We start from the raw sequence: 23158 nt of genomic DNA on the forward strand, positions 1-23158 counted from the left end.
GCAAGGCGGTCGCCCTGCTCACTCGCTTCCTGACGCGGCTTCCAGAAACCGGAAGCTTCCTCTCCGGAGGCGGAGGCGGGGCCTGCCTCGCCACTGGCCAATCCGCTCGCCGGTCCCTGGTATCGTGGAAGGAAGCCCCGCCTCCCCGTTGGCCGAGCGGCTGCCCATCCGGCGGCGCGGCCCCTGATTGGTGGATCTCCCCTGTGGGATGCCGCCGGGCGAAGTGGGTCTCCTTCTGCAGGGCGGCCGTGGAAGGAAGGAGCCGTGGGGAGAGAGAGCGGGGCGGAGCGGGGGGGTGGCTCGGCCGGGAGAGCGGAGAAGGGAAAAGCAGAGGGAGAGGGGCTCTGGCGCGGGAAGGGTTAATGCGCCACACGCTCACGGTAGAGGGAGGCCAGGCAGGAAGGGGTTAAGCCCCCCTCCCCCCAAAACATTCTTTCACCTCTCCCCACACGAAAAAAAGAAATCATTATCCCTTTTGGGTGAGACTGGGTGGATTTCGGAGTTTCCAGGCAGAAAGGGGTTAAGCCCACCCACCCACCCCATTCGAAACCATTACGGTCTTCCCTTTGGGGGGGGTTGGGAAAGGGGCCTCAGGAGGGGGCTCCCTTCTCCCCAACCCTACACCCCCCAGTTATCCTGAAGGGCAGCTACGGGAGATGCTCCAGTGCAGGGATGCTCCTCCAGGCCTCTGGGTAGCATCCTGACCCTTTGGGGGCGCCCTCACCAGCCATGGAGCTTGGCTCCTGCTTCAAGAACTACGAGGACTTCCGGGAGTGCTTCAGCACCTACAAGAAGGAGAACCGGCTCCAGTACGGCTTGAGGAGCTGCGTCTCCATCCGGTTCCACAACCGCAAGAACGGGACCAGCATCCGCGAGGACGTCACGTAAGGATGCCTGCGCTTCAGCCTCTCGGGCGGGGTGGGGGGGCTGCCGTTTTCAGGATTCCCACATCAAAGAGACCTTTGGATAGGACTTCTGTTGCAGTTATGAGGGTTTGGTCTGATGGTCCAGTAGATTTATTCTACCGCTAATCACTTACAATAATCCTAGAACGATAATCTCAGGGAACCGTGGCATTATCTCACGGATTCTCCTGATAATCCCATTAGTTAAGCTGCCGGGGCAATGCCTGGCCCCCTTGACATCCCCTTTCTTCTTCCATTCACCAGGTTTATGCAGGTGAAGTTTGGCTGCGCCCAATCGAGAGACTCCAGCAAGAAGAGGAAGCAGCAAGCCAGCTTGTGCCCGGCGTATTTCGTCCTGCAATACAACGAGGAAATAGACCGGCTGGTGATCAGCGAGCTGAATGGCAACCACATCCACACAGAGTCCAAGGCTTCCATGATCAGCTCCGATGATCATGCCCCACCTGGGACCAGGATGGCAACGAAGCTGCCTGGCCCCCCCAGAGCTCGCGGCAGCCCCCCAGCTAAGCTGCACAGGGAGGAGCCTTTGGAGGTAGAAGCCTGTGAAAGGGACAGCGACGTGAGCGTGGAGGTTGAAGTGGACTCTGACGAGCCTCCACTCCTCCCGCCTTCCCCTCGCAAGGAAGCCGAGGTTCCTCAGGCAGGGGAAGATGGCTCCTCCAACTCTGCTTTCCTCCAAGTCGCCGAAGTGATGAAAAACGTCTTGCGGGTGGATAGGGGCTCCTTGGCCTCCATCAGCGTTGGCAGCGACCAGGACCTGGAGAGGCTGAACTTCCAGACCAGCAAGATGAGGAGCCTCTTTGTTAAGTTCCCCGAGAGCCTTCTGCTACACCGGATGCAGAGCAAGAGGGGCCACATCCTGTACGCGTTCCTCGTGGAGAGCAAGGAGAGGGTGGGGAAGTTGGTCCACCTTGCCATCTTGAAGGAGGACACGCAGGAGAACACACGGAAGATGTTCTCCGTCTTCAAGGAGTTCAATCCTGAGTGGCAGAAGGTCAAGGTGGTCTTCATGGACGTGTCCTTCCTCCACCGGGCCAGTCTGCAGGAGCTCTTCCCTTCGGCACAGGTCCTCCTCTCCGTCTACCACACCGTGCTGCTCCTGGAAAAGAAGCTGAAGGAGTCCCATGCTTCTTTCTCCTTCAAGCACAACTTCAAGCTGGCCCTGAGGGAAGCTGTCTTCTCCACCTCCACCTCGAACCTGGACGCGTTGTCCCAGCAGGTGAGGCACCTGGTGGACCAGGACTTGTACAAGTACCTGCAGACTAACTGGTTCTCCTGCGAGATGCTCTGGTACATGCACGCCAAAAAGGGCCTCCATTCCTGCAACACCTACATCGACAGCTTGGACCTCGTCACTCAAAAGCTGTCCCACCTTTTTGGCACCCAGCTGTCGCTGGAGACCAGCATCCTTCGCTTTGTGGAGTACGCCGACTGCTTCAACACCAAAGGCCTGGAGACTCTGACCCAGGGCCTCTCAAGCCTGGAGGATAGCCGCAGCGGCCTCATGCAGGAGCTGAAAGTCCTGGCCCGACCCGCCGTGAGACGCAGCTTCAGGACCGCACAGCAGCAGAGACTCAGCTCCAGGACCACACAGCAGCAGAGGCGCAGCTCCAGGAACGCACAGCAGCAGCAGCAGCAGCAGCCATTGCCTGGGGACGCAGAAGAGGAGCCTCCGAAGGTCACCAAATACAGCCCAGCCAAGCCTGTTGAAAACATGCTGGCGGCCCTGCGGGACAGCTGCACGGACGTGGCCTACCAGCTGTGTCTGAACGAGTGGGATGTGGTGCAGAAGTCCGTCCAGCTCCTGAGCTGCGCCAGGTACAGCACCACGGTGCAGCTGCTGGAGGACACCCACCAGGTCAGCAGGGACGGCAAGAGCTGCAGCTGCTACTTCCACTGCCGCTACCAGCTGCCCTGCCGGCACATCCTGTCCATGCTGCTGGCCAAGCGGGAGGTGGTGGGGGAAGCCATGGTGGGCAAGCGCTGGCAGAAGGAATACCAGCACCTTTCCATCTTGGGGGAGAACCTTCTCGAGTTTACAGAGCACTCCACAGGCCCGCTGGGGGCAGTGGGGGCGGCCTCAGGGGAGCAGGGGGACAAGATCCAGTCTCTCAGCAAGGAACTTGGGAACCTCTTGCTGCAGAGCGAGGGGGAGGAGCTGGAGGAGCGCACCTCCACCCTCAAGATGATTGTGAACATTTGGACTAAGTGTTGCGAGCTGCAGGGCGGGGAGGTGCCGGGGAAGAAGCCCCTCAACGTCCGGAACGTAGGGGACCTCCCCTTGCTCTGGGTGAAAAAGGAAGAGATGGAGGAAGTTGAGGTGACTTCAGAAACGCCAGGCCCTGCCGTTGAAGATGTCCAGACTTCCCTGGCTTGAAATCCACGCCAGCGTGGTGTCGTGAGCAGCTGGAGGCAACCTTGACTGTGCTCCAAGCCCACCGTGGTTTTTTCCAGCTAAAGAAACTCAGGGTTGCTATTCAGCTTTGCAGCAATAAAGCAGACTCTCTTCTGGTCCTCCCTTGGTGGCTGCTCCTTATAAGGACTTGGCATGCAGGTGGCGGGCACAACCGTTCCTCCTGACCTGTATGTAAGAAAGGTCCCTGTTGACTGACTCTGACGCACACACACATTCTCCAGGTTCTGCAGCGCACGGCTGCAGGCTTGACAATCAGGGAAGGTCTCCTTCACACGGGGGGCCTTCTCCAGGGCATCTTTCTTGCCAAACCTTCGTCCGTCGCTCTTGACTCACATGTCTCTTTCCTTTTTGCCATCTCCCTTCTTTTTCCTTCTTTAACGCAGGTCATTTCATAGGATTGCAGAGTTGGAAGGATTCCTGAGGGTCATCACCTCCTACCTCCTGCTATTCAGGAATCTCTACTCCAGGGCAGATGGCCACCCAACCCCTGCAGAAAGACCTCTGAGGAAGGAGAGCCCGCCTTCCAGGGGTGTTTGTGTTTGGCTGCTTCAACGTGACAAGACTCTCTGGACCTGATGCATGCAAAGAATTGCTGTCTTGGTTCTACCTGTATTTTTACTGTAATGCTCCTGGGGTGGAGGCTGGCCCCCCCCCCCGCCTGGCTTCAGCGGCAGGGAAAGGCGATGCTGAGTTGTTGCATTCTTTGTTTCTCCTGAAGCCTCTCCCAGCAGGGACTAGTTTTGCTGCTATGTACTTAGACCAAATTTATTGTTGGAAATAAAAGTCTGACCGTCCTCCTTTGGTACCTGAATGTACTTTTCAGTTTGCCTTGTGTTTCAATTCTCTTTTTTAAAAAAAAACAATTTATTAGGTTTTCCAATTAACACACATTTATAAACATCCAACCAAAACATACAAGCATTCAAAACTTCACAATAACATACATTACTCTTTTGACCTTTCTCACTATCCTCTGTTTACCAAGCTCCGCCGAGCTTGACTTCCCTCCCTCCCCTCAATAGGTTTTCTAATCCGAGCTTATCCCGCAGTTCCTTTATGTCTTCCCTTTAAAGTCAATTCGCAGGATTTATTTCAACCCTGCAAGAGTTTTTAAACTTCTACAGTTCTTTTCCATATAGTCCACATATTTACTCCAATCTTTTAGGAACCTTGCTTCCCCCTGGTTCCGAATCCCGCTAGTCAGTCTCGCTAATTCTGCATAATCCGTCATCTTTGTCTGCCACTCTCCAATCGTCGGTAAGTCCTGCGTCTTCCATTTTTGGGCTAATAATGTTCTTGCCGCGGTTGTTGCATACAGAAATAATACATTGTCCTCTTTATTAATTTCTTGACCTATCATTCCTAGCAAGAATGATTCAGGTTTTTTAGGGAAAGTATATTTAAAAATCTTCAATTCATTATATATCATTTCCCAAAATTCTTTCACTTTATCGCATTTCCACCACATATGATAAAAATCTCCTTCCTTCTCCTTACATTTCCAGCACATTCTATTACCCATCCTATACATTTTAGATAGTTTTACTGGAGTTAAATACCATCTATATATCATCTTCCAGATATTCTCTTTCAAGGCGGTACATGCGGTAAATTTTAATATTTGATTCCATAGTTTCAACCACATATCATATTCAATATTATGCCCAAAATCTTTTGCCCATTTAATCATCACCTCTTTTGTCAATTCATCTTTTGTATACCATTCTAACAACAGATCATACATTTTGGACAATAATTTTGTTTTGCCTTCTAACAGCTCTATATGGAATTTGGACCTTTTATCCTCAAAACCTATCTTTTTATCTTTTGAGAATATATCATTTATTTGATAGTATTGCAACCAACTAGTCAGAGAGTCTTTGATTTCTTCATACGTTTTCAATTTCCATCCTTGTTCTGATTTACTTAAGATTTTTTCATATGTTGGTCTCTCCCCTTCCATATTGACCTTTTTTACTGTAAATACCTCCACTGGTGAAATCTACCATGGGGTCTTAGTCTCTAACAGCAATTTATTTATTTCCCATACTTCAAACAGCGATCTTCTTATCACATGGTTCGTAAATCCTTTATGTGTTTTTTTCTTATCGTACCATAAATATGCATATTTTGTGTTTCAATTCTCTCCTCTCTGTTGGCCGTTAAAAAGCGATACAAAAGACCAGGTGGCCAGGATATCCTTGAAGCCAAAACTCCGAGCAGAACTCCAAAAGTGAGTTTGTGAAGTGCACTTTTTCTCTGTGTGCCTTTTGGGAAGGTAGTTAGTTCAGAAAGCTGGTGCAACAGAGCAAAGGCTTTTTGTTTAAGTCTCACAGTCCAGTTAAAGGCCTAAATTAGTGCGTGCAAACCCGGCGGCGTTTGATTTGCCAGAAGGATGGAAAAGGTTTGGGGAGAGGGTGATGAGAATGTGTTTTGGTACACAATACTTCTCTGCTCTGAATTGCACCTTTAGAAGCTGTATTTCTCCCACCCACCTTGGGTTTCCACTTGTGTTTGCTAGGGGGAGATGGGTGGGGCACCCAATGTAGAGCAGAGGTGTGGGGAAATACAGGAGCCCCCTCTTTCATGAAGGAACGCCTGAAGAGAATAGGCAAGTGAAAAGAGGAGACTGTCCTCACACCTTGTGCCGAGAGCCTTCCTCTCTGCTCAGCAGCAGTTAAGCCCTTCTTGGGACTTCAGTTCTGGACATCTCACTTGCTAATTTCTAGCCTCCTGGACTTTTAGAGGTTGCCCCTTATACCAATCGATCGTGCCCCCTCTTCCATGTGACAGCCCTCAAGGCCTTTGAAAGTGGCTACCACATCTCCCCTCAGTCATCTCTTCTCTAGCCTAAGCCCATCCAACTGCCTCGACGGTTCCTCATCAGGCGTGGTTTCCAGACCCTGGATCACCTTGGTCGCCCTCCTCTGCACACATTCCAGAACATTTCCGCCTTACTGGCGAAGGGCTATGGATGGTTGGCAGAGCACAGGCTTTTCACGCAGAGGGTGCCTGGTTCAGTGTTATTTGTCTAATGCAGGGCCCCCAAACTACGGCCCCCGGGCCGGATGCGGCCCAATTGGCCTCCCAATCCGGCCCGCGACGACCCCCGCCGCCCGCTGCCGCCGCCCGCTCTTACGGCGCACGGCGATCTTCAAAATCGGCAAAAAATCGCCGAAAATCCTTTGTGCGCATGCGTATGGGCCTCTCCCGACCCAGAAGAGGTCATTTCCGATGCACTTCCGGGTCGGGGGAGGCCCATACACATGCGCACAAGCGATTTTCGGCGATTTTCTGCCGACCGTGAACGTGTGCGCATGCGCACGGGCGCGCACTCCCCTACCCTCCGGCCCGCCGCGCAGCCGGCGCGGCGGGCACCGGCCCGAAGCCCGGTAAGTCTGGGGACCTCTGGTCTAATGTATTCCCCTCCCAAAGGAACCCACAGCATCTGGACATAGGGCTGGGAGACAAACACGCCCCCCTCCAACCCATCTGAAATCCTGGACAGCCACATGCCAGAGGTGCCTGAATTGTGCTCCGCAAATCGCAGCTTCGTCCTGGGGGTCCATGGCGTGACTCTGAAGAAGGGGGGGCTGTCCTCCCCCCCCATCTCACCTGGCTGCTAGGTAGGAAAGCAAGAGCCAGAGAGAGTTATGGGAGACCCAGAGACCAGCTTGGTCTGTGCCGGAGCCAAAGCTGCGAGTCCTGGAGAGGGCAGATCTGCTGGGCGGGGGGGGGGGTCAATGCTGTGAGCCCCTCCATCCTACACTCAGGTTGTAGGTGTGAATATCCAAGAGCCTGTATAGAGTCCTTAAGTGGGTTGCTATTGTTAGGAGAAAATAATAAGAGGCCAACCAGAGAATATTGAGAAGCAAAGCCGCTAGTAAGCCTTATCTTTATTAAACTGTTGCAACAGGGTGCTCACTCACCACACGCAGGAGGGAGAAGGAACCCAAAACAATGGCGTGCAAGCCTTTATATAGACTTTTGAAATTGCCCACCCTGTAGCTCAAGACCACCCTCAAAACACCATACATATATCACAGAAGGAGGCGGTTTACAACAAAATTCCTGTCTGCCAGGATACCTGACAATGGTCACTGATTACATTACATGGGCAATCTGGCTATTCTTTTGTGAAGGTAAATACTTTAATTCTTGAATCCAGGTCACAGGCTGACCCTATTCATACACAAATACGCCCTAAAGACAGGTAAGCAAAAGACAAGGGAGGGGATTTCCCATTTGCTTCCTCCTTGCAGAGAAACATTTGAAGTCAATTTGGGAAAGTCAAAATGGTTTCAGGATTGTTCTTGTACTATTTCAGACACGTGGTTTACGTACTTATGTCAAATAAAAAATAAAAAAATTCCTTCCAGTCGCACCTTAGAGCATAGCTGCCAAGTTATCCCTTTTTTACAGGGATTTTCCCTTATGCTGAATAGGCTTCCTCGCAAGAAAGGGAAAACTTGGCAGCTATGCCTTAGAGACCAACTAAGTTTGTCATAGGTATGAGCTTTCGTGTGCGTGCACACTACCTGTAACTAGTACATACCGGTACTTCTGTGTTTGCCTTGTAAATTTATGAACATTTAATTTATGTATTTGAGACCTTAAATTCTTATAACACCCCCCTTGCATGCGCGGCTTGCTTTCCCCCCTGCTTCGCTCAGGCCTTTCGCACCTGGCATCTTTCTGCTGGGAGCCGCCCTGAGCTCTCCGGCCGGAGGGCGCGATGCCCCTTCAAGAAAGAAAACCGACGCAGCGCCCTCTGCCGGGCCATAGCCGCGCGACAGCCAGGGGCGGGAATCGCGGGAGGGTCACGTGAGCACTCAGGGCCCGCCCCTCTTCCCCTGAACGTCACGCGTTTCCTTGGCGACCGCGCCACGGCGCGCTTCCCTCCTGCTATTGGTGGCGAGGCGAGGGGCGGGGCCTGGCGAGAGCGACGGAGGAGGAGGAGGCGGCAAGATGGCGGCGCCCGGGGACGGTGAGGCGGGGCGCGGGGGCGGGGGTCTTGTGTGTGGGGGGGGTCGCCCCCGTGTCCCTCCCGCCGGCCGAGCGAGTGGGCCTCCCGAGCCGAGGCGCTTCTTCTTGGCGCTCGAAGCCCACCTTCGGGGCCCGAGGGACGCATCTCTCGCAAAGGCGCCTGCAGAGGCCGGAGAGAGAGAAACAGGCTCCGTTGCAGCCGGGGAAGGAGAAGGACGGGCGGAGGAAGATGCGCCAGGGAGCTGCTGCTGCTGTTTCTCCTCCTCCTCCTTCCTTCTTCTTTTTCTTCTTCTCCTTCTGCTGCTTCTTCCTTCTTATTCCTCTGCTTCCTTCTTCCTCTTCCTCCTCCTCCTCCTCCTCTGCTTCCTCTCCTCCCTCTGCTTCTTAGAATCATAGAATCATAGAATCATAGAGTTGGAAGAGACCACGAGGGCCATCCAGTCCAACCCCCTGCCAAGCAGGAAACACCATCAAAGCATTCCTGACATATGCCTGTCAAGCCTCTGCTTAAAGACCTCCAAAGAAGGAGACTCCACCACACTCCTTGGTAGCAAATTCCACTGCCGAACAGCTCTTACTGTCAGGAAGTTCTTCCTAATGTTTAGGTGGAATCTTCTTTCTTGTAGTTTGAATCCATTGCTCTGTGTCCGCTTCTCTGGAGCAGCAGAAAACAATCTTTCTCCCTCCTCCATATGACATCCTTTCATATATTTGAACATGGCTATCATATCACCCCTTAACCTTCTCTTCTCCAGGCTAAACATACCCAGCTCCCTAAGCCGTTCCTCATAAGGCCCTCTTTCTTCTCCTCCTCCTCCCTCTGCTTCTTCCTTCTTATTCTCCTCCTCCTCTCTGTGTTCCTCCCTGCAGCCCTTCCTCCTCTGCTCACCTCGAGACATTAAAGCCAAGAGGAAAGGGCAGCAGCTTAAAAACACCCCACCCACCCGGTTTCCCCCCCCCCCTTGTTTTTATTGCCTCTGTGGCAGCAGCATTGGCCTGGCCGGTCAGTCATACAGTGCATCCTAAGTTGCTTTGGCTTGTCCTGGGCAAGATAAAGCCACAGACAAATTCAGAGAGTAGTAAAGATAATGTTCTAAGTAGGAGCCTAGGAAGCTGGCCTTCCAGGGGGCCTTTATCCCCACCCAGCCCTCCCTGGGGTCAAAGGCAGGGTCTCGTGCACACCCACTCTTCCCACTGGGCTGCAGCAAAGCCCCTTGTGTGCATTGCCCTTGTGTCACGGCAGAAGGCGCTTGGCTGCAGTTTGTGGCGCAGGAGGATGTGTGGCAGCTCAGCCAGGACAAATGGCATCTCTTGAGGCTCTTGGTAGAGATGCACCCAGACAGTCAAATCCTGTGTGGTGCTCCTTCGTAGAAGAATACAGTCGTATGAATGACCCTCCAGAAAGAGAGGAGTCCTCTGTTGGGCTGATGCCACTGTTTTGTGCAATTTCTGTGCAAGAGGGTACGTGCTCTTCTGTATGGCTCCCAAACGTTCGTATATGTAAAATAAAAAAACACTTAGCCCTGCAAATAAACAAAAACATAGCCCAACTGAAGGGACTGCCTAAGCAGCTTTGTATTTCAGCAGGAGAAATAGATGAGGCTCTGGTGACATTTTCTCCACCTTCCCATTGCACCTCCTTGCCTCTGATGTCATTGGGAGAACAAGTTGACCTAACTGGGCCTTCTCCTGGCTCTCTGTGGTTTTTTGTCAGCTCCAACTGCCTTGTGTAATAATGATGATAATGATAATAATAGTAATAATTGCGTAAACCAAAACTCTTTGTAAGCTGCGTTTGTAGAACACACTGAAAAATATAGATGTGAAGCTTGACTCTAAAAATACATTTTTTAAAAAAGGATGGGAAACACAACAGACTTCATTTAAAAAACCACACAATGTGCCTTTTCCATTGCTACTGGTACAGCATCTTCACTCTTTGGTGGGTTAAAAATGTTGAATTTGTCACCTTCTGGATCTCATTAGAAGGTCCCTTTACACACCAAAACAGAACCACCAATCGGGAGAACTGACTTGGCTTCACCCTTTTCTTTCACTCTAGGTCCTTCAGACGAAGCTTGGTCACTCTTGACCCCGGTGTAAGAGCAGCAGAAACTCGAACTCTTTCCCTGGCAGGCATCCCTGGGAAAAGCTCTCCAAGGCAGACGTTCAAGAAGAGAGGCCACCCCGCCCCTGGGGAGCGATGGCCCTGGAAACTGTCAAACAGCTCTTGAGCTTTGACTGTGGCTTGCTGGTGGCTTACCAAGTAGACATCATCTCCCAGCTGGACTCTATCAGCTTTCAGACCAGCCAAATGAGGGATGTCTTCTTACACCACCCTGAGGTGGTGCTCATTCATCGAACCCTCAACCCAAGGGGCAAGGCCCTCTACACCTTCATGGTGGACCAGCCTTTCATGCAGCTGGAAGGGGAGATGACCAGAGTGATCCACTTCGCAGTCCCCGCCAAGGAGTCGGCGGAAGGCCTGGCTCAAATGTACCGCACCTTCAAGGCCTTCAACCCCGAATGGAAGCAGATCAAGACCTTCCTCATTGAGCCGCACTTCCGGTGGGTGCCGGCGCTGTCAGAAGCCTTCCCCTCTGTGGACATCCAGCTGTCTGCCTTCCACATATGCAAACACTTGCAGTACAAGATCCAGCAGGATCCCTCCCTGGAAGTCCACACGGAAAGGCTGGTCCTGAGCGCCTTGAGGACCACCATGTGCGCCCCCAGCGAGAGCAACTTGAGGAAGCTGTACACCATCCTGCGTGGCTTTGTGAAGCCAAGCTGCTTGCCCCAGCCCCACAAGGAGTGGCTGCTCAATGAGAAGATCTGGGCCTTTCACCGCTGGCGGACCTGGGGCCAGTGCAGCCAGTATTTCAAAGACCTGGAGGTGGTCACGCACAGCTTAAGCCAGATCTTCTGCGTACGGCCCTCCCTGGAATCCTGCATCACCAAAATAGCAAAGACTTACCAGAAGGGTGCCCAGAAGAGCTGCACGGAGTCTGCGCCAGGCCCAGGCCCTTTGCTCAGTGAGAACGGCTCCTCCTCCACCCAGAACCTGCCGGTTCTTCACTCCTCTGCTGCAGACTCTCAGAGGCATCTGCTTCCAAGGGATTCTGCTCCGACCGCCACGCCGACTCCCCTGAAGCCGGCGGCAGGGGTTGCTGCTGAAGAGCCAGCCCGCGAGGCGGCGGCAGAGGTGACTTCCAGAGAGGCTGAGGAGCGGATCAAGCAGTCCTTGAGCGATATTTGCACAGAGCCGGCGGCCAGGCTGTGCTTGAACGAGTTTGCGGTTGTCCAGAGCTCTGTGCAGCTGATGGGGGACAACGGAGAGACTGCCAGCATGCAGATCCTGGAAGACGCCCAGACCGTGCGCCACAAGGGCCTCAGCAGCTGCCCGTGCCACTTCAGCCAGACCTTCCAGCTGCCCTGCCGGCACGTCCTGGCTGTGCTGAACTCCGAAGGGAAGGATTTCGAGCCCGGCAACATCCCAGCGCGGTGGCACAAGGGGAACAGTGTCACCCAAGAGGGACAGAGCAGCGCTGACGGGCTGCTGGAGGTCCTGAGTTGCTCGTGGGACGAGTTGTTGGACAAGTACCTGGCGGTGTCGTTTCTCACTGCAGAGATCAGCCGGCTTCTGAGCCAGTGCAGTCACGAGGAGTTTGATCGCAGGTACAGCACCCTCCGCGAGCTGGCCGACAGCTGGATTGGGCCTTACGTGCAGGTGAAGTTGTAACTGAGCTCAGGGGCGCTCCTGGGAGCAGAGCCTTGGGCTCGGCTTCTTGCCCCTTGCTGGTCTGCAGGAGCAGCCTCCTGGCAGGGCTCTCCTCAGAAGTGCCGGAGACTTGAGGTTTACATTTCATTCCGCTCCGAGTGTCTGTGGGGCTCCTCCTTTGTGGGGGGAGCTTTGATGAGCAGCCCAAGATTTCTGCACACAACTGCAAACCTGTACTCTTGTTTGAGACTTTGCTGGCAACTCAGGGGGGGCCTGGCATGACCTACAGACCTGTGAAGTCCACCCCCTCGTCTCTCTGCATTGCTATTCCTCTAAGTCAGTTGGTTCTCCATGTCAAAGGGGGCCAGGTGTGTCCCCTGAGTCCTTTTTTCCTCTCCCTCCCCCCCCCTTGATTATTGAAACGGAGCCCCTTGCTCCCAGCAAGAGCAGGACTTCTCTTTCGTAAAGGCAAGGTCGTCAATAAACAAGTCTTTCCTGTTTGCCGTTTCTCAAGACCAGCCTTGAAATACCATTCGAAATCTAATTAGGAAACAGGGCAAGGCTCCTCTGCTGGGGCTCTGCCAGGCGGATGGTACTGTACCGGGTTCAGTGGAAGCGCTCTGTGGGCGTTGTGTCAGACTGGAAACTCTGGTGGCAAGAGCTCCAGGAAGCAGCTGCAGTTTGGGCTGTTAGGCGGAGAGCTGGGCTATACCTTCCGCTTGGTCCCAAGGAGCCTGGCTGGGAGGTGTGGGAATGGGAATGAAGGGCTGCCTGGGGTACAGTCCAGACAGGTGTTTGGAGGCTTGGGGAGGGGATCTGGCCAACAACCTGCTTACAGAAGCGGAAGCACAGACATAAGCAAAGAGCCTTGCTTTTCACAAACCCTTTATGTTGACTTTTCAAAGCAGAATTAAGTGTTTCTCCCCGCCCCCGCCCCCCGCTCTCACTTCTCCAGCTGCGCCAGGAACAGAGGCAGGAGGCTCCTGTGGGTGGCCCTCTTCCTCTGCTTGTCCCCTCTCTTGCAGGAAGGCCCCAGGCGCTGCATCGCATCCCACCTCCTCCTCCTCCTCTGTGCTGCCTCCACTTGGCCGTTGCCAGGCTCCAGGTTCTCTGCCACAAAGCACTGGGCAGCGTGGACCATGTCTTCCTCCCGCACGCCCGGCACGGGGACCGTGGGAATGCCTGCGATCATCATGGCCAGCGTCAGGATGCAGATGTTGGGGGGCAGGGGCAGCGGTGGCTGGGCCTCTCTGTCCTTGCCCAGCTTGGCCGACATCAGGAAGACCCCGCTGGGCAAGAATCCCCACCTGGCCAGCGCAAAGTCTCCCCCGGAGCTGCTGGCAAAGTCCTTGGGTGGCTGGCTGAGAGGGAGAGGGGGCGGGGGCGGGGGCGGCACAGAGGAGAGGAAGAGCCACCGGTCGCCTGTCTGCTCGGCGGGGTATTCCCGGTCCGGCCCCTGAGGGCACAGCTTCCTGCAGCAGAGGCCTCGATGTGGCTCCCACCTTTCTGGCGCCCCTTGCCCAGGTGTGCCCGGGGACTGGCAGGCTCCTCCTCCACAAGGTGGCTTGGCGTCCGGATCCAGAAGCAGCTGGGGGCCGCTGAGCTGGTGTGGAGCCCCCTGCTTGGCTTGCAGCTTCCTCCTCAGGAGCCCGATGGCAGAGGAGAGGCTCCCCAAAGCCGGGGTCTCCCTCGGCATGCCAGGGTAGAGGCTCGACGGGCCACTCGGTGCCATTTCGACCTCTCTGCTGCCGGATTCTCCTGTCCAAAAGAAAGGCGTGTGTGTTGGGGGGGGGCACCAATTGGAGTGTCTGTGGCACTTTGCAGAGGTGGATTGGCAGGAGGGGGTGTGAGGAGGACAACTTGGGGGCTCTGGTTCTCAGGCTAAATTGAAGGCGGGGTGAATTGAGGTTGCTAAATTCCTTCCATGCCCTCGATACCAATTTCCCTTGCCCACACACTCACTGCCTCCTGGTGCTGAGTAATCTATTTCCCAAGAGGAAGATAAACTGGAGCGAGAATCGAGCTGTAATTTTCATTCCATGGGTTCCCTGCTTCCCACTCCACCCCAGAAGCAACCAGAGAGCTTAGAAGATGGTTCCGTGTGGCCCATATCAGCTGCACCCCCCCCCGGCCTGCCTCTCCCTCGGGGCCTCATCCCTGTAGCGCTGGGACCTGTTCTCTGGCCTTGTCAAAGAGGTGTTTGGCAGCGGAATGGACCACCTCAGAAGGTGGTGGACTCTTGTCCATTGGAGGTTTTCATCCCTGTCCACCTGCCAGGGATTATTGGGCTGTGATTCCTGCATTGTGGGGGGTGGGGGGGTGGAGCAGGTGACCATTGGGAGTCCCTTCCAACTCTACTTCTGTGAGTCTAAGAGGACAGCCACCCATCTCTGGGGTGGCATGAAGAGCTCCCTCCACACACCAATTCAGGGGGTGGGGAACACACGGGTGGAAGTAGAGGAAGATTTGTTCAAGCTGTGCTTCTGTCCCAGACGAAATGCGGTTTGTGCAGGACACATGAGGGTTGTGGGGAGGGGGCTGCCCAGGCAAGGAGCACTGCTTCTGAAGGGGTGGGGGGAGAGGAGGGGGCAAGGGGGCTGGAAGTGGGACTCTGCATTTTCCATGGTACAACTAACTGGCAACTTGAGTAAGCAACCCTCTTCATCACAGGCATTTTGTTCTGCTTGGGGGACCCGGTCCCATTGGAGCTTGAGGGCAGGGGCCTCCCAGAGCAGGGGGTTGTCTGCACAAACCTCCTCGGGGGACGAAAGGGGAGCCGTTACCTGGACTTGGAGATGAAAAGAAGCTTGTGGAAGGTTTCCCCATCCCATAATAGGACATGGTGTCCGCTGAGAGCTGGCCTGTGCCTGCTGTGGTTGCCTCAGTGCTGTGCCTGTCCTGAACTCTCTCCATTCTAGAACCAGCATCACAGGGCTGGGCCCTTACCTCACACAGAGCCCCTGGGCAGCCTTGCCCCTCGACTGCTCCAAGGAGTTGGGACCCCTTGGCTCAATGGCAGAGGGAGGGGGGAGTCTGGTGAAGCGGGCAGGTTGCTAAGCCTCTTCCGGCCCCCCACATTGCCCCCCATAAGTACATCAGGAGAGCCTGCTGGATCAGGCCAAGGGCCCATCAAGTCCAGCCTCCTGTTCTCACAGCAGCCGACCAGGTGCCCATTATGGGAATCCCGGAAGCAGGATCCGAGCACAAGAGCAACTCTCCCCTCTTGCGGTTTCCAGCAGCTGGCATTCAGAAGCATCGCTGCCTCCTGTGGGAGTGAGTTCCATAGGTTATGTGCTGTGTGAAGAAATTATTTATTTTCCCAGTCCTGAATCTTCATGGGATGCTCGCAGATTCTAGTGTTAGCCGAGATGGGGAGAAACCTTTCTCTCCTTTTCTTCATGCACGATGCCTCTTCCCTGCGTTTTCTCTAAACTAAAAAGTCCCAAACACTGAAGCCGTTCTCCACCCCCCTTGATTGTTTCATTGCCATTTAGGCTGCCATTTATGCACTGCAGTATCGGGGCAATAAAACCAAGCCTCCCTCACCTGCTGCATAACCAGGAGAGAAAGGGAGCTGAGGCTGCAGGAAATGGACACACCCAGGACTTGTTGCTGTTCTAAGGCAGCTTTTATTAAACTGGCATGACTTCCATGAAGCCTAGTGTGCTGTGTTGCCACCCTTTCCCCACACCAGCGACATCCTCTGGGCCTTGGAGTTCACGTCACAGAAAGGTCTACCTAGTGCATTTCTCCTGTAAACACATTACAGTGATAGTTACAGGTAGGTAGCCGGGTTGGTCTGAAGCAGTTAAAAAAAAATTTAAAAATCCTTCCAGTAGCACCTTAGTTGGTCTCTAAGAGGTGCTACTGGAAGGATTTTTTAAATTTTGTTTTGACATTACAGTGATGTCGGGTCAGAACAACATGCTTGTGTAGAGCTGCTCCCTCGCCTTAGCTTTATACGTGTGTAGAAGTTAAGTCACCTTCTCGGAGGGAAAGCATGCCTATGTTCCGAGAGCTGGATCAGCGAGAAAAATAGGGCACTTCCTCGCTTACCAAACTCGCTCAAGGCTGAATTTTTCCTGCAGAAACATTCTTGGCACGTTCGAAGTAAGCAGAATCTCCTAGTGATCTTTAAAAAAAACATTTAAAATCTCTTTCCGCGTAGGCTGTCTGTCAGAGCATATTCTGTAGTTCCCAATATACCTCGAAACAGGGCAGTGGGCTGGTGCTTCCAGTTCACCGCTACATCTGAAAATCAAATCTTCCCTTGGACTGTTCCTGCTCTTTCAAGGTCCTGCTGTTGTTTGGAGGGCTGGTGGTGGTGGAGTCTCTCGCCATATACGTGGCTGCCCCGGCGGCTACATGGGAAGGGAGGCCCATAAGGCTGGCATTCGGGGGACAGAGCAAGGACGAAATGCGGCTTCACTGCTCTCGGCTTGTTCTTGCGGACTCTCCATCAAGTCTCTTGGGTGGGCAACTCGTGCAGGCGAAGAAGAAGCCTTGGTCACTTCACTCGTATTTGCAGAAGTTCTTCAGCGATGGAGGGAGGTCGAGCCCATCTATGTCTAGCCGGTGGACAACATGCTTCTGGATGGCCAGCCGGCAGAGGGTCTGCAGGGAGGGGACTGGGAGGAGAAGAAGAGAAAGAAGGGGACTTGGCTGTGAGACAACCTCAGCATGAGGATTGGGAGCCGTTCCTCTTGTCTGGAGAGAGCACGCACCCCAGCCCTAGCAAGACAAGAAACCTCCTGTAGGTAAGAGCGGTTCCACTGTGGAATGGAGGACCTCAGAAGGTGGTGGACTATCCTTCAGTGGAGGCATTTAAAACAGGTTGGATGGCCCTCTGTCAGGGATTCTGCGATTCTTGCCTTGCAAGGGGCCCAATCCAACTCTACAATTGATCATTCGATGACACTGATGAAAGAGCTCCCTCAATGCCTGAACAGCTCAAGGGGACGCTGGCTGTTGCGAGAGCCCTTAGAAGTCCTCCTAGGCTGGGGCATCAGCCAGGAGGGAGCATCCCTGCAGCTCTGGATAGACCTTCCAGCTGAGGCTCGGTGGGAGTGACATGTTTCCTCCTTGCACATGAGGAGGAAGGAGCACCATCAAAGAGCCTGGCTGCCTTGCCAGCTCCCACGAAGGGCAGAGGAGCAGCTGCTGGGCCTGGGCTGCTGCAATGCTGTTGTTTGGAAAGGCAGGTAGTTCAGCCTGGCAACACATCTTAATGGGTGTGCCCCAATTTGCTCTCCTGGCAAGACCTCCTTCCCTTGCAAGTCTCCATCTGCAAATCCCCCAAGTGACCCAAGAGGGGATAGAAGCCCCCTTTTGACTGCACCCTTGCAGGGCAATGTGAGGACATCATTCCTCTTCCTATCTGCCTGTTTGTAATGAGATTTCCTCTGCCTCGGTGGTTTGCCTGGCCTTTCGCCCAACGGATTCACCTTGGCAGCATTTCTGGGCCTCGTTCTTGCAGCAGATTCCTGTCCTAAATCTCTTGCTTGGGCTCCTTCAGTGAGCATGCAGTGAGCATTCTTGGGCCAATCCAAGAATGAGAACATTTGTCACTCAACATGCAGTGACAGCGCCAGAACTTGCCAGGATGCTCCAAGTCCATGAAGATCAGAACTGAGCAGTGTGAGGCAAGGCCTGTCCGGCAGATGCAATGACAGAGCTGGCTTTCTGACGGACCCTCTCCCTGTTCTGCAGTGGCCCTCCGGACATGCAGCTGTTCTCCAGAGGGGAATCCCCTTCCTGGCTGCTACTCTGCACCCCTTTCTCCTTTCAGCTTATCTGAATGGAAGGTGTGCGTCATAAGGCAGAGCTCTGTGGCCACTAGGGCTACCCTGGGCTGGAAGATAAGATATCTTTATTGTCATTGTCCCCTTGCGGGAACAACGAAATTACTCACAAGATGTCACAAACCTTGGGAGAAATTGGAGGGGAGGTGTCATTCTGGAACTTGGAGGGGAGGCTGCTTGGAGCTTGTGGGCCCCTTCACCTGCCAAACCAGCATTTGTTCTTGGCAGGCAGCTCCCTGCCTTCTTTGCTTTGTTTTGCAGGTTTGTCCTTGGAAAATCAAGCCACCTTTGCAGAAACAGGCTTCTGAGTGACACAGCCTGACCTTGCTGACATTTCAGAGAAGGGCCTTGAGCATCATCCCAGGCCAGCGCCTTCTCTCCTGCCGTGCTTTGGGACACTTCCTATCAATTGCATTCCTGTGACGTATTTAGGGAAGACGGCAATCAGGGCTAAAACATCCCGGACAGAGTTGCCAAAGGCAGTTGCTGTTGTGCATCGTGCAGCCCACTTGGCACCTTCCCTCAGATCCATTCCCTGAACAAAGGCAGAGCCTGCTGGATCAGGCCAATTGCCCATCTAGTCCCGCATCCTGTCCTCACAGTGGCCCACCAGATGCCTCTTTGGGAAACCAGCAAACAAGATCTGAGCACAAGAGCAACTCTCTTCCTTCCTGGGGTTTCCAGCCACTGGGATTCAGAACAATTGCTGCCACTTTGGCATGGGGAACCAACTTCCCCCTTCATTCCTCACCCACTTTGCCAGTATGTACATGCCAAAGACAAGCTGTGCTCACACCTTGGGTGAAAACCTCCCTTTGGCTCCCTGTCAGAGGCAGCATCTCTCTTCACCCCCTGGTGCTTCCAGACATAACTTCCATGTTACTAACACAACAACCGGGTTTGTTTTGCCAACGCCGCTGCCTCCCTTTCAACGCCCTAAAGGCTCCTTGAAGACTGAAAAATACCAAGCGGCCTGTCACTCTGCTAATATACTTGGAGTGCTTTTGAAGTGCGAGCTGAGTCCTATGGCAATGCAAGACTCTGTAGTTTGGTTACCATGAGGACATGAGAAGAGTCTGCTGGATCAATTGTGACACGAAGGCTGGCAACATCAACCCCAGTCAGTGTGTGGGAATCCTTTGCAGATGACTGGAGGCGGACATTCATAGCAGGGAGCAGAGGAGGAATGACCGCTGGGAGGAGTGCAGGGGGGGGGAGCCCTGGTGCATCTGTAGCAGCACAACTGGACGTCTTCCTTTGCCCCAGCTGCAACAAAACATGTCTCTCCCATATTGGTCTCTACAGCCACAGAAGCCTTCTTGTTTGGACAGGTCTCATCCAGAGGTGGGGGGGGGGCTGAACTGAGGTGGGCATCAACCCTGCCTATTATTAATTATTATTATTATTACTACTACTACTACTACTATTTGTATCCCACCCATCTGGCTGAGTCTCCCCAGCCACTCTGGGCGGCTCCCAATCGATTGTTAAAAACAATACAGCATTAAATATTGAAAACTTCCCTAAAGAGGGCTGCCTTCAGAGGTCTTTTAAAAACAGAATAGCTGCTTATTTCCTTGACATCTGCTTAATACCGCTTGCATGCCTTTCCCAGGTTATCAGGAAGCGGAGAGGGGAGGAATTTGCATGCAGGTGTTTTCAACTTTCCACTGCAAAGGCCAAAGAGGAAATTGGCACACCTCTCCAAGGAGGTTCGTTCACAGCATGGCACCCCAGAGACAAAAAAAAGAGAGGCCTCTGTGGACCTAGACACAGTTCTCAGCGTGTTTTGGTGAAACTCCTTGCCCAAAGGAAGCTGCGCTGCAGCAGAACATTGTTGCTAAGAGGCATCAGATATTTAACTTGAGAAAGAGATGCTCGGAAAGGCAGACTCAGTTTTTTGACTTCCCCATGTGAAGAAGAAATATAACCTCCAGATATATTTTTAAAACTACCATAAAAGGCGGAAAGGAAACGCTCCAAGTTCCTCGGAAGGTGATGTGCTCTCCTTGAGGGTTTTTAAGCAGAGGTTGGGTGGGGCTTGTTATTCCTGTGATTCCTGCATGGCTGGGGGTTGGTCTGGATGACCCCGGGGGATCCCTTCCAACTCTGCAGCTCTGATTCTGTGATTCTATATTCCCTGGTTCCAGCAAATCTGCGGAGCCTCCCATTGTTCCCACACATGGCGCTGAAAGCGCCTTTTGCCTCGCATCCCCTCTGTGTGAATGTCGGATAGAGAAGGAAAGGGTCCTTTCTGGCCAAGGAAGGTCTTGCATTGCAACAGACGGAGGGTTTCCACACATCCCAGCTCATCTTTCTTTGCAGCTTCATGGGGCACAGCTGGCAAAGCCAGCCAAGGACCTCCTCGATTGGGCCTTGGGCATGGAATGGCCGAAACCTGGAGGAAGTGGAGCTAAGCTTTCTCTGCAGCACAGATGATGGGCCCTCGTGCCTGGCCCTTCCACAGCTTCCCTCTGCAGGGCTCACTCTCTTTTTAACATGCTATGGTCTGTTAACGCCAGAAGAGCCTGCTGGATCAGGCCAGTGACCCATCTAGTCCAGCATCCCAGCCTCACAGAGATCCAAAGGGAAGCCCACGAGTACAAAAGCGTTCCCCAATGGTTGTTCCCCATAATCTGGTGTTCAGAGATAGACTGTCCCTGGGCATGGAGGTTCTGCTATCACAACAAGCCTCCTTAGGAAGAGGGTACTGGATCAGGCTCATGGCCCGCCTGGCCCAGCATCCAGTTCTCACAGTCGCTGAGCAGAGAAATGCTAAGGATTCAGGCACAGGAACATTGCTGCCTCCCACTGTGGCTGGGAGCCACCAGTAGCTTTATTTTCTTCTATAAATTGGTCCAATCCTCCTTGAAAACCATCTAGGTTGATGGCTATCACTGCCTCCTGTGGAAGGGCATTCCATAGGTTAACTACTGGCTGCCACGTACAGCTAAGCACGGCAAGGCTCACAGGGGGGGCGGGGGGCGACTGGCCTCTGCAGCCCACAAACCCAAGTCTGGAGACTCCTCCTGCTTCCTATCGAAGACAGAGAGAGAAGTCCATCAAGAGGAGGAAGGGATCCCTTGCTGGCCCCTCTCCCTGAAAAGCCCCGTGGGGCGGCTGCATTCCATGGCCTCCCTGAACCTCGCACCCAGGACCCAGCCCACCACGTTCCTCCTTGCCCAGGAGGGAGAACCACTGGCCACAAAGGCAGGGAGGCAAATGGGCAAGGGCTTTGGCAGCGCAGCAGAGAAAACAAACCCTCCCTAAAAATAGATCCCTTGCGCACATGGGACTGAACAGAGCAGCGAGCGCGGGATGCTTGCTAATTATACCCCTGCTCTGTTTGCCAACAGATAATGCAGCCAGTAACACCTCCTGGATCTCCCTTAGCCCTGGATTCAGATTACGAGAAAGGAGAGCCTGACTACTCCTTATGAAGATCTTTCTGGCGGCAACAGTTGTTGGCGCTCTTTAGCCGTGCTTCCTGCCTTGCAGGGGGCTGGGCTAGAAGACCCTTTGGGGTCCCTCCCTACCCTAGGATTCTGCGATCCTCTTGGTCAGGCTCCCTCCTGGATTCCTGCCTCCATGGCTCCACTTCCTCCGGGTCTCCTCTGCTCCCAAGCGATTGTGCTCGACGTTCAGACAGCGTGTTTCAGAGTGTTCAAGGCGCTTTGTCGTCTTCTCATAATACTTAGAATAGCTTTGGCAATTAAATCAATATTATTTGCATGGTGTGGGACTGAGGGAGCAGGGGCTTAGGTCTCCCAGGGACAAGAATCGCACCCGGAACATCGAGAGTTATTGCTCCATCTCGTTCCTGCCACTATGCTATACCAACCTGCTGTGATTCCTGCATGGCGGGGGGGGGGGACCAGATGACCCCTTGGGACCCCTTCCAACTCCACAATTCTAGGATTCTCCTGCCAGGCGCTCTTCAAAGTGCCTTATTTGTATGGACAATGTTCAACCTCCCTCTCTTCCTGCCTCTTTATCTCCTATCAGCCGCAGACCCCTTTGGGGCAAGGCTCCCTTTCCCTGTTCATGCCCCCCCCCTTCCTAAGATGACCCATCAGCCGGCTGCCTGCTTCTCTGGGCTTGGCCTCCTCCTCTCTCCCTCTCCCACCCAGCTGTTGCTTTGGGACCATCAGGATCTGAACCTCCATAAAGTCTCCCTTCTTATGACAATGCCATCCACCAGCTCTGATCTCCCTAAGAAGCTGCCTTGCAGTCTCCCCATTGGTCTGTCTGGCTTAGTACGGCCTACACTGACTGGCAGCAGTGCCTCTCCAGGATACCTCTCCAGGAGAGGCTGCCATGGGGGGGGAAGAGGGGTTGAACTGAGGCTGCTCCACCTTTGAGCTACGGCCCTTTGCCCCATGGTCTGGGGGCCAGGCCAGTTAGGAGCTGGGAATACCTACATCCGTATTCCACCTGGATGAGGCGGACGCTCTTGGTGGAAGCAAAGATGTCGACCACGGCGTAAAGGGGCCGGGAGGCCGGGAGGCCCCTGGCGCTGGGACCCATGTCCTCGCCGTTGATGACAATGTGCATGTCGGCTGTCCCGTCCGGCTGCGGGGCGTACAGCACCCCGATCCTGCTCCTCCGGGCGGTGGCAGGGAGAACGTTGGTCCTGTACAGGTCGTCCAGGAGGTGGCTGTAGCGGCCTGGCCTGCTGCGACCCACCAGCTTGTCCCGAGGGATCCTGACCGTCTCGATGAGCAAGTAGGGGTCAGAGAGGAAGCCCCTCACCCGGGCGGAGGCCTCTGCCCCGGCAGTGTCCTGGGTGACCCGGTTGTGGTTGCGGGTGATGGCAAACACCCAGCTGTTGCCCAGGTTGACCAGGTCTGGCAGGGTGTACTCGGGCACGATCTCCAGGCTGCGAGGGTCATGGGCGGTCAGCCCCACCCGCAGGTGGCCACACCAGCCCAGCTCCTTCTCCTCGATCTCCACCAGGAAGATCTGCCCAGGCGCCAGGGGCTCCCGGCTGAAGCAGACGCCATTGGCAAAGCTCTCCACGCGGGTGGCCTGGGTGCCCGAAGGGTCGATGCAGACATTGACCCCGTGGATTCGGTGGAAGCGGGTGGGCGGGTGGCCTGCAGCACTCATCCCTGGGCTTCTCGCAGGCAGACTGAGGCTATTTTAAGGGGGCTCCGAGTCAGGACAGCTGCTGTCACCAGGGTACTTGAAGTCTCCAAATAGGGAACGGCGTGGGCTGATAGGAGCCAGCCAGGTCCTAATGCCCTGGGAGTTGCAAGGAAAGGGCAGCCTGGCCTGCTACAGAATGGAAGCCCTGGGCATCAGGGTGGCA

General features: G+C 54.2%; 4 protein-coding genes across 4 annotated transcripts; 2 read left to right on the forward strand and 2 right to left on the reverse strand.

Moving 5' to 3' along the window:
• Nucleotides 1–192: 192 nt before the first annotated feature.
• ZSWIM3 (zinc finger SWIM-type containing 3) lies at nt 193–4190 on the forward strand. Its single transcript, XM_035124198.2, has 2 exons — nt 193–884; nt 1170–4190. The coding sequence occupies exons 1-2, from the start codon at nt 730–732 to the stop codon at nt 3301–3303; spliced, it is 2289 nt and encodes a 762-aa protein (XP_034980089.2). The 5' UTR covers nt 193–729; the 3' UTR covers nt 3304–4190.
• Nucleotides 4191–8278: 4088 nt separating this feature from the next.
• On the forward strand, nt 8279–13032 carry ZSWIM1 (zinc finger SWIM-type containing 1). Its single transcript, XM_035123593.2, has 2 exons — nt 8279–8329; nt 10391–13032. The coding sequence occupies exon 2, from the start codon at nt 10532–10534 to the stop codon at nt 12065–12067; it is 1536 nt and encodes a 511-aa protein (XP_034979484.2). The 5' UTR covers nt 8279–8329; nt 10391–10531; the 3' UTR covers nt 12068–13032.
• On the reverse strand, nt 12990–13929 carry SPATA25 (spermatogenesis associated 25). Its single transcript, XM_035123594.2, has one exon. The coding sequence runs from the start codon at nt 13776–13778 to the stop codon at nt 12990–12992; it is 789 nt and encodes a 262-aa protein (XP_034979485.2). The 5' UTR covers nt 13779–13929.
• A 1723-nt stretch (nt 13930–15652) lies between these two features.
• Nucleotides 15653–22962, reverse strand: NEURL2 (neuralized E3 ubiquitin protein ligase 2). Its single transcript, XM_060277430.1, has 2 exons — nt 22269–22962; nt 15653–16674 (listed from the first exon to the last, which is right to left on the reverse strand). The coding sequence occupies exons 1-2, from the start codon at nt 22954–22956 to the stop codon at nt 16559–16561; spliced, it is 804 nt and encodes a 267-aa protein (XP_060133413.1). The 5' UTR covers nt 22957–22962; the 3' UTR covers nt 15653–16558.
• Nucleotides 22963–23158: the final 196 nt, after the last annotated feature.

Source organism: Zootoca vivipara, chromosome 7, assembly GCF_963506605.1.
Source record: "Zootoca vivipara chromosome 7, rZooViv1.1, whole genome shotgun sequence".
Taxonomy (NCBI): Eukaryota; Metazoa; Chordata; class Lepidosauria; order Squamata; family Lacertidae; genus Zootoca; species Zootoca vivipara.